Source organism: Hydra vulgaris, chromosome 12 (genome assembly GCF_038396675.1).
Source record: "Hydra vulgaris chromosome 12, alternate assembly HydraT2T_AEP".
NCBI lineage: Eukaryota > Metazoa > Cnidaria > Hydrozoa > Anthoathecata > Hydridae > Hydra > Hydra vulgaris.
The window spans coordinates 4,200,248-4,217,500 of record NC_088931.1 but is presented as its reverse complement, the minus strand read 5'-3'; the positions used below and the strand labels follow the sequence as shown (position 1 = coordinate 4,217,500).

The 17,253-nt window shown below is 26.8% G+C and overlaps 1 protein-coding gene across 2 annotated transcripts in view; it reads right to left on the bottom strand.

The window, feature by feature from the left end:
• LOC101241494 (otoferlin) overlaps positions 1–16,240 on the bottom strand; it is a 140,657-nt gene extending 124,417 nt beyond the window's left edge. For both annotated transcript variants that reach the window (XM_065811278.1, XM_065811279.1), the window contains exons 1-6: positions 15,946–16,240; positions 15,708–15,766; positions 11,539–11,627; positions 6,431–6,530; positions 6,166–6,311; positions 2,974–3,034 (exon numbers count right to left, since the gene is read on the bottom strand). In XM_065811278.1, the coding sequence (XP_065667350.1) occupies positions 2,974–3,034; positions 6,166–6,311; positions 6,431–6,530; positions 11,539–11,627; positions 15,708–15,766; positions 15,946–16,024 (534 nt within the window). In that variant the 5' untranslated portion in view covers positions 16,025–16,240. The remainder of the gene's footprint in view (positions 1–2,973; positions 3,035–6,165; positions 6,312–6,430; positions 6,531–11,538; positions 11,628–15,707; positions 15,767–15,945) is intronic.
• Positions 16,241–17,253: the final 1,013 nt, after the last annotated feature.

Below are 17,253 nucleotides of genomic sequence, written 5' to 3'. Positions count from 1 at the left end.
ATATTTTTTCTTATAATAAAGCCACTTTATTTAACTTGTTTCATCGTACTTTCTAATGTCATATGATAAAAAAATGCATAATTTTAAAATGTTATAATCATCATATATTTAATTGCATAATCTAAATAATTTTACTCTGGAAATGGAACTGGCATCTTCAATTTATTGTTGGTCAAATATTTTACTTTTTTATAAATAAAATTTTAAGAAATTAAAAAAAGAACTTTTTCAACTTTTATGTAACATAAGTTAAAAAATATACAATAAAATTATGTTTTTCCAACGGTTTTGTTGAAAATTTTTTTTATTAATATGTGTGTTGATATTTAATTTTATATTTTTTTATTTAAAGTTTTAAATAAAGAAGCTTAGTTAAATTGCAAATTTTAAATTTAAATTTGTGTAACATATGTTAAAACTTAGTGAGTTAATCTAAATGTCTTGGCGCTTTTTTGAAAATGTTTTACATGATAAAAAATTTAAAACTTGCATTATTCTTCGAGAAAAAAACTTTTAATTCCAAAAAAAACTAAAAAAAAGCTGCTTTTGATTCCATAACTTTTATAAATTTTGATGAAAATTTCTAAGTAAGAGAACAACAGATTATTTGCATAAACTTTGAAGGAATGAAATTTCAACTGCAATTCTTTCGTTTTGTAACTTATGAAATAAGATCAATCATCAATACTACTGATAAATAACAACTTCTATCAATTGTTAATTAATATTTTTTTTAATATAAAATAAATGTTTATATTGCAATTTAAATGACACCATTGAAACTAATGAAATGACCCCATTGAATTTCATTTTTAGAATAACAGCTTTTATATATAATTGCTGAAAATTAAACAGTTTAAATATAATAATATTTGATAAAGTTGTTGCATGTGTAGTGTAAGTTATAAAGATATAATGGAATGTAATATAATATAATACAATGGAAATCAGCAAACATAACACCGATTCCAAAAATTTCCAACCCACAATCGTCTAATGACTATCGACCAATTGCCATTACATCCGCATTATGTAAAGTTTTTGAACATATTATTACCATATTCATTGTCCATCACACCAAGCACATATGGGTCTCTAACAAACAGTTCGGTTTCCTTCCAGGCCGAAGTACAATGGACGCTATTATTCAAATTATAGAGGACTGGAGTCATGCGAAAGATAACAACAAATCAATTTATGCAATATTCTTTGATTTCGAAAAAACTTTTGATCTTGTCAGTCATGACAAGTTACTGTTAAAGTTAGTGAACATTCTACCTAGCTGGCTCACCTCTTGGATCGCAGCTTACTTATCTAATCGTCAACAAAGAATTAAAACAAATGATCACACCACTGACTGAAAATGTATCGAAGCAGGTGTACATCAGGGTAGTGTTCTAGGTCCAATCCTGTTCATTCTATTTATTTCTGACATTAACGTCTATCTTCCACCTGAAACCATCCTCGAAAAATATGCTGATGACATACTGACCTATATAATTAATGATAAATTTCCTACCAACCTGCCTCAATCCATTGTTGATGGCGTCGCTCTTTGGTCAAAGGTAAATGGAATGAAACTTAATGGCCCGAAATGTAAAATCATAAGAATTATTCCCAGATGCTCCGAAATTCAAGCTTTACCATCCATTGTACTCAATAATACTGAACTTGAAATAGGTAGCAGCCACAAATATCTTGGAATCATGCTCAATGAGAATATTGATTGGGATGAACAATGGACAAAAGTTCACAACAATATAAAATCAGTACCATATCTGCTCTATCTTAAGCAAATTGGTCACACTCAGCCAAACCTTTTACAGGTCTACCGATCTTACGCTATTAGCCACTTGATATATAGTGCTCCTATTCTCACTTCGTGCAGTGCTGCTGCAAAAAGAGAGATCCAACATTTTCATAAAAATGCCCTACAAATTATTGGAATTGATGTAACCAATTCAAGCAGCGTCAATATTATTTTTGATTTTGAAGAGTTACTTGACAGGATTTGTATTAATACGCTCAAAAAGATCCTTGCAGACCCATGCCATCCTATAACTACTAAATTAACTCAAACCAACAGCAGAAACCCTAATAGATTCCCGTATGCTCTTAACACCGCAAAAACAACTACTTACCAAAAAACTTTTATTCAAAAATACCTCCGAATCCTTTGTGATGGCGTCAGTAACCTCTACCTCCCAAGCAATATTGGAAGCTCTACTGCCTTTTCGATGCATAAATAATATTCCTCCGCTATATTCTTAGCAAACTATTGATATTAAAGGACAGATAAAATTGTACTATTCATTACTTGTCATGCTAATCAATTTTAAAAAAAGATTTATAAAAAAAAAAAATAATAAAAAAAATAAATATATTAACTGGATTAGTGGGAATACTGCTTAAATTTAAAACCATCGTGTCACCAAGATTTATGGCATATAAACAATTCTCAAAATGACTAAGGGGCTGTTTATATGAATCGGACATAATAACATATAGAAATTTGCTGTTAAAACTAACTCGCAATCCTTGTTTGGTGAACAAACCTTCCCCTGCCCTCCTAAATGTTGTTGTTGCTTTTTTTTATTCTTAAATGGACTGTTTATATGAATCGAGCTGACTCAGATTACATTTAAGTTTATTATTATTCGTTTATTAAATTTGCATTTGCATTATGGCATCTCGGAGAGGAATGATCACATCATGGAAACTTACATCTCCTATTTAAAAAATGCATAACTAATAATTTTACCAAACTTTAAAATAGTTATTAACATACATCATAATTCATAAAGTTTTATAAAATGACTCCCGATACTTTATGCAATAACATAAAAATTAAGAAAAGAAACTTGTAAACAAAATAAAAGAATTTGTTACTAATAGTAATAAATAAATAGCAAAAGTAATAAAAGTTGTAAATAAAGGTAATTATTCAAAAACAATATAGTAATAATAACTTACAATCCACTCAGAAATCACATTGTTAATTACTTTTGGGTGATGAATTTTAGGATGATAAATTCTAAAACATTAATTTGAATATATAAATTTTTTTTGTCTGTGCAAATGTGTGATGCTTGCTATTCCAAAAAATCAAAATGTTCAATTTATTGATTTATTAAAAGTGGTAGCTATGTAGAGCACTTGATTTGTTAGTAAGTAGTAGCTAGTTTAATCTGCATTACACTCAACCTTAAGGTTTATGTGGGTATTTTGATTTCTACAATTCCTACAATATATATATATATATATATATATATATATATATATATATATATATATATATATATATATATATATATATATATATATATATATATATAGTTCTATAGTTTGTTGGCTTTAGGAAGAGCGGAAGGAAAAAAGTGATTCTTACGCCAACACATACGTCACTTTTAATTACTTTTGACTTTCGTCCAACATTTCCGTGTTGGACTAAAGTAAAAACCATTAATTTAATTACAAATTAATCGTTTTTTAAAAAAACCACAAAAACGCAAATTTAATTGACCAGAATGTTTTTAAAAACATTCTGAATGTTTTTATAACATTTTGAATGTTTTTAACAATATAAACAATGTTTTTATTTTTATTTTTTTTAATAAAATGTTTTTATTTTTATTTTTTTTAATAAAATGTTTTTATTTTTATTTTTTTTACTGTAAATCATGCGCGGAGTGTTGCTACATCGACTATCTTATAGCCTGACTCGCAAGGGAGTGCTGCTACATCGACTGACAAATAGCCTGACTCGCAAGGGAGTGCTGCTACATCGACTGACAAATAGCCTGACTCGCAAGGGAGTGCTGCTACATCGACTGACAAATAGCCTGACCCGCAAGGGAGTGCTGCTACATCGACTGAGGGTTTGGTTGGGGCAGGCAGTCTATCATTATTAAAAAAAAAAATTCCGGTCTTGCATTTTAATTTTTACTTTTTGTCAACAAAATATCGAAAAAACTTTCGGACAACATCTAAGGGTTCTATATATATATATATATATATATATATATATATATATATATATATATATATATATATATATATATATATATATATATATATATATATATATATATTGTAGGAACTGTGTTAACATTCCCAATTAGAGTGCTCAATACAGCGTGTTATATAACTGGTAGAAAAAATAGTATAGTGAAAACTAAATAATTATCAGGTATATTTAATTACCATTTCAATTAACTTCTAGTTATGTAATTGAAATATACCTTGATAGTTATATATTTTTCACTATATATATATGTATATATATATAAATAAATAATTATCAACGTATATTTCAATTACATTACTAGAAGTTAATTGAAATTGTAATTGAAATATACCTGATAATTATTTTTATATTAAATATAAAAATAATTATCAGGTATATAAAGTTTCTTATTGTTTCATTATTCTTATTATCTTAATAAAATAAAGATTTTATTAAGATAATAATAAGAATAATGAAACAATAAGAAACTTTACCTTAAATAAAGAAATTTGTTTTGTAATGACTTACCAATGCAGTTTATTTTTTGAAAAACATGTTTAAAATGCTGAGTAAGACTAAATATTATGTTTATTTTTAAAAAATTGTTTTTAACAAAATCTACTCTCACCTACCTAAATGTTAGGAAGAGAAGAAGAGCTAAATTCATTGATTGGGTTGTAATTCTAGGGTTAAGCAGAGGCATCCCGAGGAGGGGCATAGGGAATGGTCTAAATGCTCCCCCCCCCCTCATTTAAAATTTCTTTGGGACAGCCCTAGGGTTAGGTGAAGATTTGAGCTAGTGCAGATTGGGGGAATGGTCATTAGATTGAAGATGGGGTGGAGGTGGTAATTTTCTTTTTTTCATTTTTTAAGGTTTAATTCTTACACACATTTTTATATCCTGTTCACACTAGAGAACTGGAATACTAATTTACTGCGTGGTGTTTATTGTATTTTGTTTTTTACTGTACTGTATTTTTTTAAATTGTTTTCTGCTATTTTTTCATCAAATAATAGCCATTACTAAATACTTAAAACCAGTACTCCAAGTAAGACAGGACAAGGTGTTTTTTTAAAGTATAAATATAAATAGCAATGATGAAATGGTATTTTGAAAATACTGAAAACCACCCCTTCATGTTATGATTTTTTTTCTTTTTCGAGCATTGTTTAAAAAGTAAAAGATAAAACACAAAGTTTTTATGTTTTTATGATTAAATTACATAATGATGTAATTAAAAACTTATTGTTCCAATAATTATTTGATTTTTGCATTTGTTTTAAAAATCAACACATATTACATTCTAATACTTAGAGTAGAGAACATCTACTTAAGTAATATTCTTAGATGGTTCCTCATTTCATCAATTGTTTCATTATACTTTCAAACATTCTGCAAACCACTGACAAATGATTTATTGAACTGAAAAATGATTTATTGAGGTAAATAATTGAGGTAATAAAGTTCTTTTAAATTAGATTGTATTATTATTGAGTTGATGTATTGTATTAATTATGTTACTAAATTCAACTTGAGTTGAAAAAATGCATAAATTTTCTCAAAGATTTTTATCAAGCTAGTTTTCTATTGAGCACAGTCAAGCAGAACCATATTCTTACAAGCTTTTAAAATGCAATTTGCTTTCAACATGTGGGACAATAAAGTGACTTTGGTATTTGTTATTACAAGATCTTCAAACAAGAAATCATTTGACTTGAAATTATTAAGGAAAACCGTAAATCAAAAAGAATTGTATTTGATGACGAACTGAACAAAGTATGGTTGATTTTAAAATTGATTTTCTAGTACCAAGATAAGAGCATTGATTTCAGGCTGACTTCTACTGTCTTAACATTTGATGAGATATTAAGATGATATTTAGAGATGTAACAAAAAAATACTTTTAAAAAAAAGTGGAGCTTAAATTAAGTAAAAAATACAAAGTCTTTATTACACTTAGAAAAAAACGTTACTGGCATTTGCAATAAGAAATGCCATTAATAGTTTTTTAATCATAATTATCTAATGATAATAATAACTGATATAATTATCTAAAAATAAAAGTAAAAAACTTTTATTTTTATATAATAAAATAAAAAAAATAGAACTTTTAAATTCTACTCCTATCTATTTTTTTAAATTAAAAGAAAAAACCTACTCTTGGGACTCATTCATTTCTTTTGACTTGGCTGAAGAAACAGACGCAACACTTTTAATTGATTTTTCTTCAGATCTTAAATCATGATCATATAAATTTTTCCCTGGTTCTGGTTTTCTGTAGGTAACACTCATTCGAACTTCAATCTGTTAAAAATTAATAAATGATGTCAACAATTAACAAAAATAATTTTACTGTAAACTTTACAACTTTCGAATTATACAATTAAAATTTCTAAAAAACTAAGAAAAAAATAAATCCAGACCCTTAATATTGTATGAGAGGTGTCTATAAGATTGTCCACAACATCTGTGCTACCTCCTTCAATAATTTGGGACAATGATAGTCGATAAGCCCCAATTAACCTAAGTAAATAAAAATGTGATTTGAGACTTTTTAATTCAGAAAATCATGCCATAAATTGTATTGTTAATTAAGCATTGGAAATTAAAATTAAGCAAGAGACAATCAAGATAAATAAATTAAAATTTACGTTTTTTAATTTCAAATAGTTATTAAAATTTTTTTTTTTTAATTTGACTTCAAAAGTTCTTATTTTATCAATATCAATTATTACTATTTCAACTTTATTATAATTCAACTGATTGTGATTTTAATTTCTTTAAAGGAACAATTTGTTTAAAAAAAGCTTATTTAAAAAAAACATTTTGTTTCAAAGAGCTAAGAAATCGAAGGCAAAAAAAAATTATGATTTGAGAGTAACAAAGATCCAAGAACACATTAGCAGACCAAGGTTTTCTATGCACAGTGGACCAGAAAGGCCCCAGGTTTTATGCACAGTCATTTGAAAGAACCTTTTTATTGACAAGTATATTTAGCTTACTTATAGAAAAAAGGGTTTTTAAATTTTAAATTTGAAAAATAAACTGCTTAAGAAACTTCATATAGTTGTAGAGCTTTTCCTGAATAAAATATATATAGGGCTACAGATATCCCTAAGGAATCTTGTTGAACTCTTGGGAAAGGAATGGTTGACAAGTAAGCAGTAAAAAACAAAATCTTTGGAAAAATTAGTGACTTGAAAAGAGTTCATAACATACATTTATCAAGTAGAAATATAGAAATTATATTTTATTTATATAGAAATTATTTTTTAGTATTGAAAACTAGTTATAGCGTTAAAAGTTTTAATAACTAGATTAAAATGACATTACAGTGATTTTCCAGGTTTTTCCATTTTCAACTTCCTTGACAGTATTGATATCACAACTACAAAAAATCTTGTAATCCTTAAAGATAATTTAGTTTCATTCTTGATTTAATAAACTTGTGTTATCTTGATCACAAGTTGGTTTTTGTTTGTATTTCTATGGGCAGAGTAGGTGGTTTAATAAAGGTTATTGTATATGTTTTTATTAATGTTAATAAAAATACTACTTTAGATTTATGCTTAAATAGCGCTGTCAGATCTTTTCCATAGTTGAAGATGTACAAGAATTAAATTTGAATTTAAGAATGATTTTAGAGAAACTCAATTTATGAAATTTAAAATTTCCAGTAGCTTTGGATTTGAAGTGTGCTAATGCAGTTTTTAAAATTTCAAGTCATGCAAAAAAAAAAAGCTTGCCTTATGTTTAAAGTGAAACAAAGTACAGAACTCAATTGAAGTTTGTAGTAAACTATAAAGACTTGATTAGGGTGTTACCCAGGAATAAAATTATATAGCGTTACATTAATATTGAGAATTTAGGTTGCTGTCGGCTGGCGAGTAAAGAAAAAAAAAAAGATCATTCATTACAAAAGTTTCTAGTTTAAACAATTATTTATAATAACCATGTATGGCTGTAAATATAGAATTCTTTCTTATTTGTTTACTTTTTTATTATAAGTGAAAGAACTAATAATATAACAGAACTTTCAGTTTAAATTGCTACAAACAAAAATTGTAAAAACACAGCTGGAATACAAAGAAATCACCATGAATGTTCCATGAAAAAAATTATAAACATTAAATATTTACCAATTGTCTGTAGTCTCAAATAAAAAAATAAAAACATGAGATTTATGTTGTAAACTATCAATTTACAACATAATTCTCATACTTTGATTTTTACATTTTAACTAGTCGACAAAGTACTCTAATAAATTGTCGTCAAAGTACTCCTTCAAACCTTCTGTTGCAATCATCATCAAGCTTTCTAATGTGCATTGGCTTAGCTGATTTCAAAGACAATTTTTAACTATTTTTAATTGTGAAAAAGATCTTTCAACACAAGCTACACTCAAAGGAAATATAATGAGTAACTTAGTTAAAAACATACAATTAGCATAAACACTTATCAAAACAGGGTCATTATTAATCACTTTCCATAACTCTTGAGGCGTAAAATTGTTTCTTGACTTAATTAAATTATTGACTACCTCTTGATCTTTTTCTTTCAATATACGTATATCAAAACTATTATCCCATTCTCAGCATTTAGTAAATAACATAATTTTGAAACTTTCAAATTCGCTTTTTGTCTCAGTTTCTGAGATATCTGGAACTTGAATGTGTAATGCTCCAAATTTTTTACTGCTTTTTGGCTTGCCATAGTGAGTTATAAGTTGCTCTAAGCTTTCTTTACCATAACTAGACAATTGGTTGAGTGTTTTAGGCAATCGTCTTGGGTCAAAAATCCATTGCCAAAATTCCATTTGTGCAAAAGTGCTTTTTAGTTCACTTTTAAAACCGTTAACAAAAGATCTAATAATGTTAAACTCAAACTCACTTAGGTCAAAGTTTTTGTTTTTTTTAATTGGCTTGTGGCTGGTAACGAAAAAGTTATTTTATTAGTCACTGATTTCATTTCAATAAAAATTTTTTCTGTGAAATACTTTTGACGAGTACCCGAAATTAAATCATCTAAACTATGATTAGCTTGATTGACATAAGTTGGAATGTCGCTGAAACTAATTCCTACTTGCGAACTTTGTAGTGAACTATGAGTTATTATAAGCTCTAAAAAAATTTTGAATAACATCAAAAACATTTGGAGCTGATAGACTAGAAAACAGTGAGCTTACTTTAAGGAACTATCCCTATAAAATGTCCTTTAATGATGCCATTGTGTTCGAAAGTGGCATGTATAGTTAACTGTTCAATCGAAGTAATGTCAGAAGTTTCATCTGAATAAAAAGAAAAACTCCCATCACTTCTAAGTGACGGAGTACAGGATTTTTGACAAAATCAAAGATAATGTTTATATACTAAGCAATATATTTTGGAGACATGTATGTTGCATTTGCTGGGCCAGAAAAAAAAGGTGCGCCTTAACTTCCTTACAACCACGTGCAGCAATAAGTTCAATAATGTCTGAAAAATTATGAGCATGTGCCCAGTTTTCCATGATTAACAAATGTGTGACTCAAAAGAAGGTTTTAATAACAAAGCCAGAGTTACTTGTTTTTAATGTTTTTTTTGCAAGGGTATTTTCATGCAGCATTTTCCTGATACTCAATCTTGCTTAGAAATTTCATCGAAAGCTTGATTATTTTTTAAAGCTATAGTATGCCTATGCATATTTAAGCAATCGTTAGCATGTTTCGAGGGGTAATCTGCAAATTTGCCAGGGTTTTCAATAAATGCACAATTACTTTTTTTCCAGGGGCAAACGATATGCGAACTTTACAAAACCAACATTGTTTTGATAACGATTAAAAAAAATCGGTAAATAACATCTCATACTTTTGTGTTGTTTTAAGTCGTAGGTTATCTACATTTTTGATTGGCATTTGTGCTGGTTTGACTTTCTTTTTTTTTCTTTTTTCAAGGAACTGCATATACATTGTTTTCGCTTTCTGCAAATGTAGACTGATGAGGACTTTCACTTACTGCTGATGTAGACTAATGAGGACATTTGCTTACAAAAGATGCAGGCTGATGAGGACTTTTGCTTACTACTGATTTACATTGTTGACTATAGTTTTGCACACTTGTTGTTTCTTTGTGTTTCTCAAATAAACTTACAACATTTTATGATTGAATTTTGCTATATTTCTTTTTAAAATAATATTTTCCATTACTTGAAGGCATTTTGTTGTTGCTTTTATTTTATTGACTTGAATCGACTTGCTACGCTTTTTCTTTTGTAAAGAAAGTAATTGTTTTTGATCAACTAAATTATTTTCTTTGTTTTGTGTACTAAGTATTTCTACATTTCTTGCATAACACTTAAAATATAGGTCTGTCAATTACAGGATTAAAGGTTGTTTTTTTTTAATGATTTTTTGAACTTTAGGGAAATTTTAAAAAATTAGGAATTCCGCATTATATGCGGAATTTATGCAAAAAATATCTTACTTGATTAAGATCCAATTTATGCAAAAAATATCTTACTTGATTAAGATCCAGGCCTCCTAATCCAACATTTAATACCCTCTCCTAAATTACTTATCCGGATAGGAATAATTTCATTAACACTTGACCGTTTGCATCAACAGGCCATATGAACAGGTAATTTTAAAAATTCATTTTATCTTCATGGGAAATTGAACATATTCTTGTATAAAAAAACTTTCAATAAGTTAGAAAGTACACATACATTTGTGTTACATGCAACTTTTTGTTGAATACCACAATTGTGGCTTATCAAAATTTTCTGAACAATTCGGAGAACCAAATTATTCCAAAATTAAATCAATATGGAAAAGGTTTAAAAGACAAATAGACAAAGAATATGGTAGAAGACTCCACTCTTCTGTGACTAACTGTAAAAAAAGAAATGTTAGTTATGTTATTGGATTCATATAATAATTATATTTGCGTTGCACTTTTACTGTTTGAATGAAAAATAAAAAGTAACATTTAAATTGAGAAATAAACAAAAGTTTTATGTTTTTAATGGATCCTGGAGGCTCTGTACCATGGATCCTGGAGGCTCTGTACCATGGATCCTGGAGGCTCTGTACCATGGATCCTGGAGGCTCTGTACCATGATGAATGACTGGTAAAATATATTATTTTGTAAAAGTTTGAATTATTTTATAAATCAGAAAGTTTGAATAATTATATTTGTCAAAAAGTTTGAATAATTATATTTGTCAAAAAGTTTGCATAATTATATTTGTCAGAAAGTATGTATAGTTACATTTGTCAGAAAGTTTGTATAACTATAACTAATTGCCAAAAAGTTTGCAAATAGCTTTATCAAAAACAAGTTTTTTTGATATTAAAGGTTAATAAGTAATAGTTAACTATTTTTATATATTATATTAGCTGAACATATGTATAACAATAACAATTTAATAATTAATAATTATTATAAGGAGCTAATAAACATACTACCTTAAAATGCCTATAAATTATAATTTATATCTTTAAATGTTTAAAATAACATTGAAAATAGACAGACTGATCTGAATAGTACATACCTGTCCTGAAATATTTTATTCCGATTGTATAAACGTAGCTCCAACCATTCCTCATTATCCAATGGTGTTTCCAATGGCCAAAAAAACTCCTTAAAATTAAAAAATAATTTTAATAATGCAATTTTAAGTTTTTGACCTCTAATTAAATATCTATAATAAAAATCTATTATAATAAATATATTATATTTAAGAAACTTTTCACACATAATTCAAAACAAATATATTCAAACATTTATTAACAAAATATTATTACTAATATTATTTTATTACTTTAAAAATTATCCCATTTTAATGTTTAATTAAAAAAAAACAGCATGAAATAATCTGTTTTTGCATTATTAAGTTTCAAAATTAAAAATTAATAATAAATAAGGCTTTAAGATTAATAATAACTATTGTCTTCATCCTATTATTAAATAAACACTACCAAAAAAAAAGTTAATTTTTTTTGGTAATGTTCTTTAAATGATAGGAAAAATGGACTTAATAAATTTCATTCTTAAATAAAATATTCAATATTGTCTAAAGCGATATTTTATGAGAAAGTGGAATAAGCATGTAACCCATCACCTCAGATTTTCATTGAGCTTTGTTAAAATGTTCACCAAAATCACATAGATTACCTTTAAATTTAAGCACTGCTACCAAATGTATTTTTGAAATTATTTCTAATTAAATTATTTTAAAATATTTTGGATAAAACTTGTAAGAAAACTGTTTAAAAAAGAAAAAGACATTTTTCTTTAAACTCTTTTTTCCTAAAACAAACATTTTATTTAAATTCTAAATAAAATAATTCATGATAAAAGTGTTTTCACAATTCTATATAAAAGTATTTGATGAATAAAAACAATTTGTGATTTAAAAATAACACTTTCATTTTTTTTTTGCAAAAAGTTATTGCAGTCGTGTGAGCAAAATATATATAATATATACTTTATATATATTATGTAAATATATATTATATATATTTTGTATAAATATATGTATACTTTTTTATAAATATATGTATATATATTTAAATGATGTATATATATTTATATAATGTACATTAATACTTAATGTTCTTAAAAGAACAGAGCAATTATATATTAGTAGAAAATCACTTAACAAAAATTTTTTCCAATTAACACTGTGTTTCATCAACAAAAATTCATCAGAAATCAGACGCATAGAAAAAGGGATATGCAAATCACAAGCAATCATTAAAAAAAAACTTTCAAATGCAACCTAACTCTCAAAATATATATGGGAAACTGCTAAACTAAAAAAAAAATTTAAAGAAACACCTGAGTTGACTTGGTCTATCCTAAAAATATCTTTTAGGATAACACCTCTCCTTACAACAATGCCCCTCCTTACAACAACGCAATAGAAAAATCTATAGTTTGTTTATATGAAAAATTATTTTACTTTATAAAAATGCTTAAGAGCTACTGAATAAAAAAACAAAGTTGATTTCCAAATATTGCTACGAAAATAAATTTCTATTAAGCAACCACAAACCTGAAGATTAGAAACACCCGCTCGTAACAATAGTTCTTATGTATAGTATACGTAACTAGTTCCATTTGTATATAATTATTTTAACAGAAAAAGTTGTATTTGTATTTCACTTGATGATTGCAATAGCATGAAACTTAAAGTTGTGAAAATCAAATAGTTTTATTTTCTACATAAATACTATATTATACACACATAAACATACACACACACGCACATATGTAGTATTAAAAACTACTTCAAGAAAACTCTGGAATCTTATACATTATCAATAGTTTTAAAGCTAAAAGTTAACAAAAAGCAAAAAAAAAAAAAGATACCACTAAATGACAAGTTATAAGAGTTTGATTTTTGTTTTATGGAACAACTATGGAAATAAAAGTATACTTGAGCAGCAACCATGTTAATATTTGTGAAAAAAGTTAAAAAATGGCATCATAGATAAAAGCAATATAAGCAGTCATTAACTTTACAATAGATTGTATATATGTATGTAATTACAATGGATATGTAGTTTCTGTCAGTGCATAAAACAGAGAATTTAGATTGTATGTATAGTTTCTGCGAGTGGTCAGCAGTGAAAAATAATCCAAGAAGACGTAAAGTAGAGAACTTCATTCATCAATATGAAAATATTACCAATATTTTATAAATTTTTAGCAGTAAAAAATTTAGTTTTGTTTGGAGCTTTAAACACTGAGAAATTTCAACACTGCAAGCCACAAGCTGTAACAAAAGTGAGATCACATTTAATGGGGCCCTATGCAGAGCCTTTTGAGGGCCTTAATGATTGTGCAAACAAAAAGAGAAAAAACAAATTTTCTTTGGCAGATAAAAAAAGGAAGAAAACTATAAAAAACATATTAAGCTTGTTATTTAAATACACTTTTACTTTCAAAATCTAAATCAATTTTTCACTTATTTATTTTTGTTTTAAAAAGATTTAGATTTTAAAATATTTTAAAGTTAAAACTTAAATTATAAATTTTTCAAAACTGATTTTTTAACTTAATGAGACTGAAAGGTTTTAAAAATTTATTCACTCAAAGACTAAAGTGTTTAACTTCACTTTTATCATGAAATGGTATCAATAAACCCACTATTAAAATATTAATATAACTCTTTAAATTAAAACCACAAAAATGACCGAACTTGACCTGATTACATTCAGGACCAAAAATGGAAACTTGTGTTACTTGAAAATTTAGTTAAAATGAAGAAGAGTGTTGTCCATCATAGACAACTACAGTTAAAAAAAATTCAATAACTAATAAAAAATTTCTTAGATACACCATATAAAGATTTAAATGGTGTGTCTATGGAATTTATAGAGAAGACCAGAGATGGCTAGAATTTATCAAAAAACTTTTATATGTCAAGAATAACACTGCCTGACTGATTTTATCTAATACACAACTTGAACCTTTCTGTAATAATAACTAACATATCAGCAGTAGAATCAAAATCAGGGAGGATCAAAATCTGAATTAATTGTCAGAGTATTTAAACTCAAGATATTAGAAGTTTGTTGAAGTTTTAAAGACCTTGTTAATTACAGAATAAAAAATTGGACACGGTTAGAGGGGTCAGAGCATCTCCAGATTTTCAAAAAATTGGAACCACAGATGCCATTTTCCAGCAGGCATCAAAATAAGATTGAGCACTTGCTACATAGTTTAAAAGTATTAGCGTTCTGAAGAACACATTTGTAAAACTGTGACAGGAATGTTGCAATTGTATGACTGCAACAGGAATGTTTTACACCTTAGCACCAGACAATACTTTTTGCATCAATTTCTTGCAATGCAAATAAAAACTTTTGTTATCAAAAAGCTTGTTACTGTGAAAAAGATGAATAAAAAGATTACAATTACAAAAAGCAGTTGCATAAGGAAAAAATAATGGGGTAGACACAAACTAAAGAGAAAAGGTAAGTGATTACTGTTGTCTGGAAAAAAGTCACAAGGTTAGCCATCTTAATACGAGATTGAGAAAGTATTTTGAGCTTTAGTGCTACCAGGGAAATAGCGCTTATTTAGTGTGATAAACATTCAACTCACAATTATAGTAGATTGATGATCCATAAAACAAAAATAACAAGCAAAAACACATCAAAATTATGATGGTTGCAAAGCAAAAAATTCCATGAAATAAATGATTTTGAAATAACAACATCTCAAAAACCAACTTAAAAATAGTAATGAAATTACATGGTAATTTGTTTGATGTAGGTAACCATTTTGACAAAGCATGAAGAAAATCTGTGATGGTGGATTACAGGTCCGAAAAATTTGTCTTTTTTTATTAGTTTGATATTATTTTTAATATTTTTTGTTAATAATTTATTTATAATTGAATATCTAAGGTTTATTACTTATGTGACAATGTCAATTTATGTTCTGTGCAAAAGCTAATTAAAACTAAAATTTTTAGGCATTGTCCTAAACAAAAAGAAAAATGTTGGTCAACTTTTATTAGCCAAAAATTGCATTTTTGGCTAATAAAAACTAAAGAAAAAAAAAACGTTGCTTTTGATTGTATTTAGTTGTAATTAAGGGTAATAGTTCCGAGTCTAAATAGAATTTATAAAATAAATCGTTTATAAAATCCCTCGAAACAAATTTATTGTGTATAATTTGATCACAACTAGATATATTGAAATATACCTCATTGAAAAGAGCATCCCCGTGGCAATTTTGTAAGACATTGGATGTAGCAGGTACACCTAAAGTTTTATAAAAATAAGGAGTCTATAAGTACTTTAAATAAATAGTTTAAATTAAAATTCTAGTTTGATCTAATGACTCTCTTGTGGTTTGTATTGCCTGTCTCATCTACTTACCCCCTAATGACAGTTATCGTAGTCATAAAATTTACCTATAAAATAATTTTAAAAACATGAACCTCTGAAAAAAAATCTGCAGAAACGATCAGCTTTTCCTTTTAAACCAGTTATAGCAGTGAGGTTTACATCCAGTGACATAATAGATGAAACGACTTTTGTCTAGAAAACAATAAGACGCTACGCTTAACACTACCGACCGGTTGGTGCAGCTTTATTTATTTATAAGTTAACTTTTTACATATTATAAAGCGGCTTTAACTATCTTAAATAATATGAACTTTAATAATTAATAATTAGGCGGAAATTTGGCGATGTTTTGATGTGATAGTTTTTTATCACGCGTTTTACATCAGTGGGCCGAGCTTGATATTTAATGGACGAAAAAGTAAAACTCCTCAATTTTTAGAAATTTAAGATTCAAACATTGGCAAAAAACGATTGTCACCATGCAGAAACTGTGTTCCTAAACCAACTTTAGGTTTAAAAAGTTATATAGAAAAACTGTTTACATATATTCTTTGTTTTATATCTGTGAAATCCAAAAATATTTTTTAAAAATTTATAATATTTCCTACTAAAGATAAATTATTTATTTTATAAAAAACAAAAAAGCACGTTATTAGTGTATTAGTTAAATTTATAATAAACGTATTTCTAAAAACATCAAGTGTTAATAAATTTATTAGATGTTTATGCAAAATCATTTTATTATAATACAATATTCCATAAAATGCAATAATCCATGTAATTCGCTCATTTGAAACTTTTTCTCAGAGTATTAATTTCAATAAAAGTTTTCTTTTATAGGCTGCAATTGTGGAGATATTTTAGAACGCGCAGAAACTGCAGAAATTTCCTCTGCTAATTCACTTCCACGTATGAGCTTCTTCAGACTTGGGTTTTAAGTCGTATTTATTATACAAGAATAGAAAATAGCCTCTATCCTACTCTTTCATCAAAATCAGATATAATGTCATCGAAAAGATGAAAAAAGTTTATATAACTAATGTAAAATTTACATAATTATAAAAATTTTATTATACTAACGGTCAAAATGACCGTTACTGTAATAAAATATATATTTTTTAAACGTTTTTCAACACAATCTTAGTTATTTTTATTTTTTCAAATCATATTTTTGAATCTAGTTAAGTTGAACTTTCCAAATTTATTTTTATTATGTACTTTTTAAGAATAAATAACCCAGTTTTTTTTTCTTACTCAGCAATGTTAATAACCAAATAATTATATACTTTTTTTTTTATCAAATCTTCTTCACTTAGATTAACTTGAGTCAAGTGGTGATGCATTTACGCAATTTCTTTTTTTTTTTTTACGTAACTTTACCAAGATGCGTAAATGGTCGT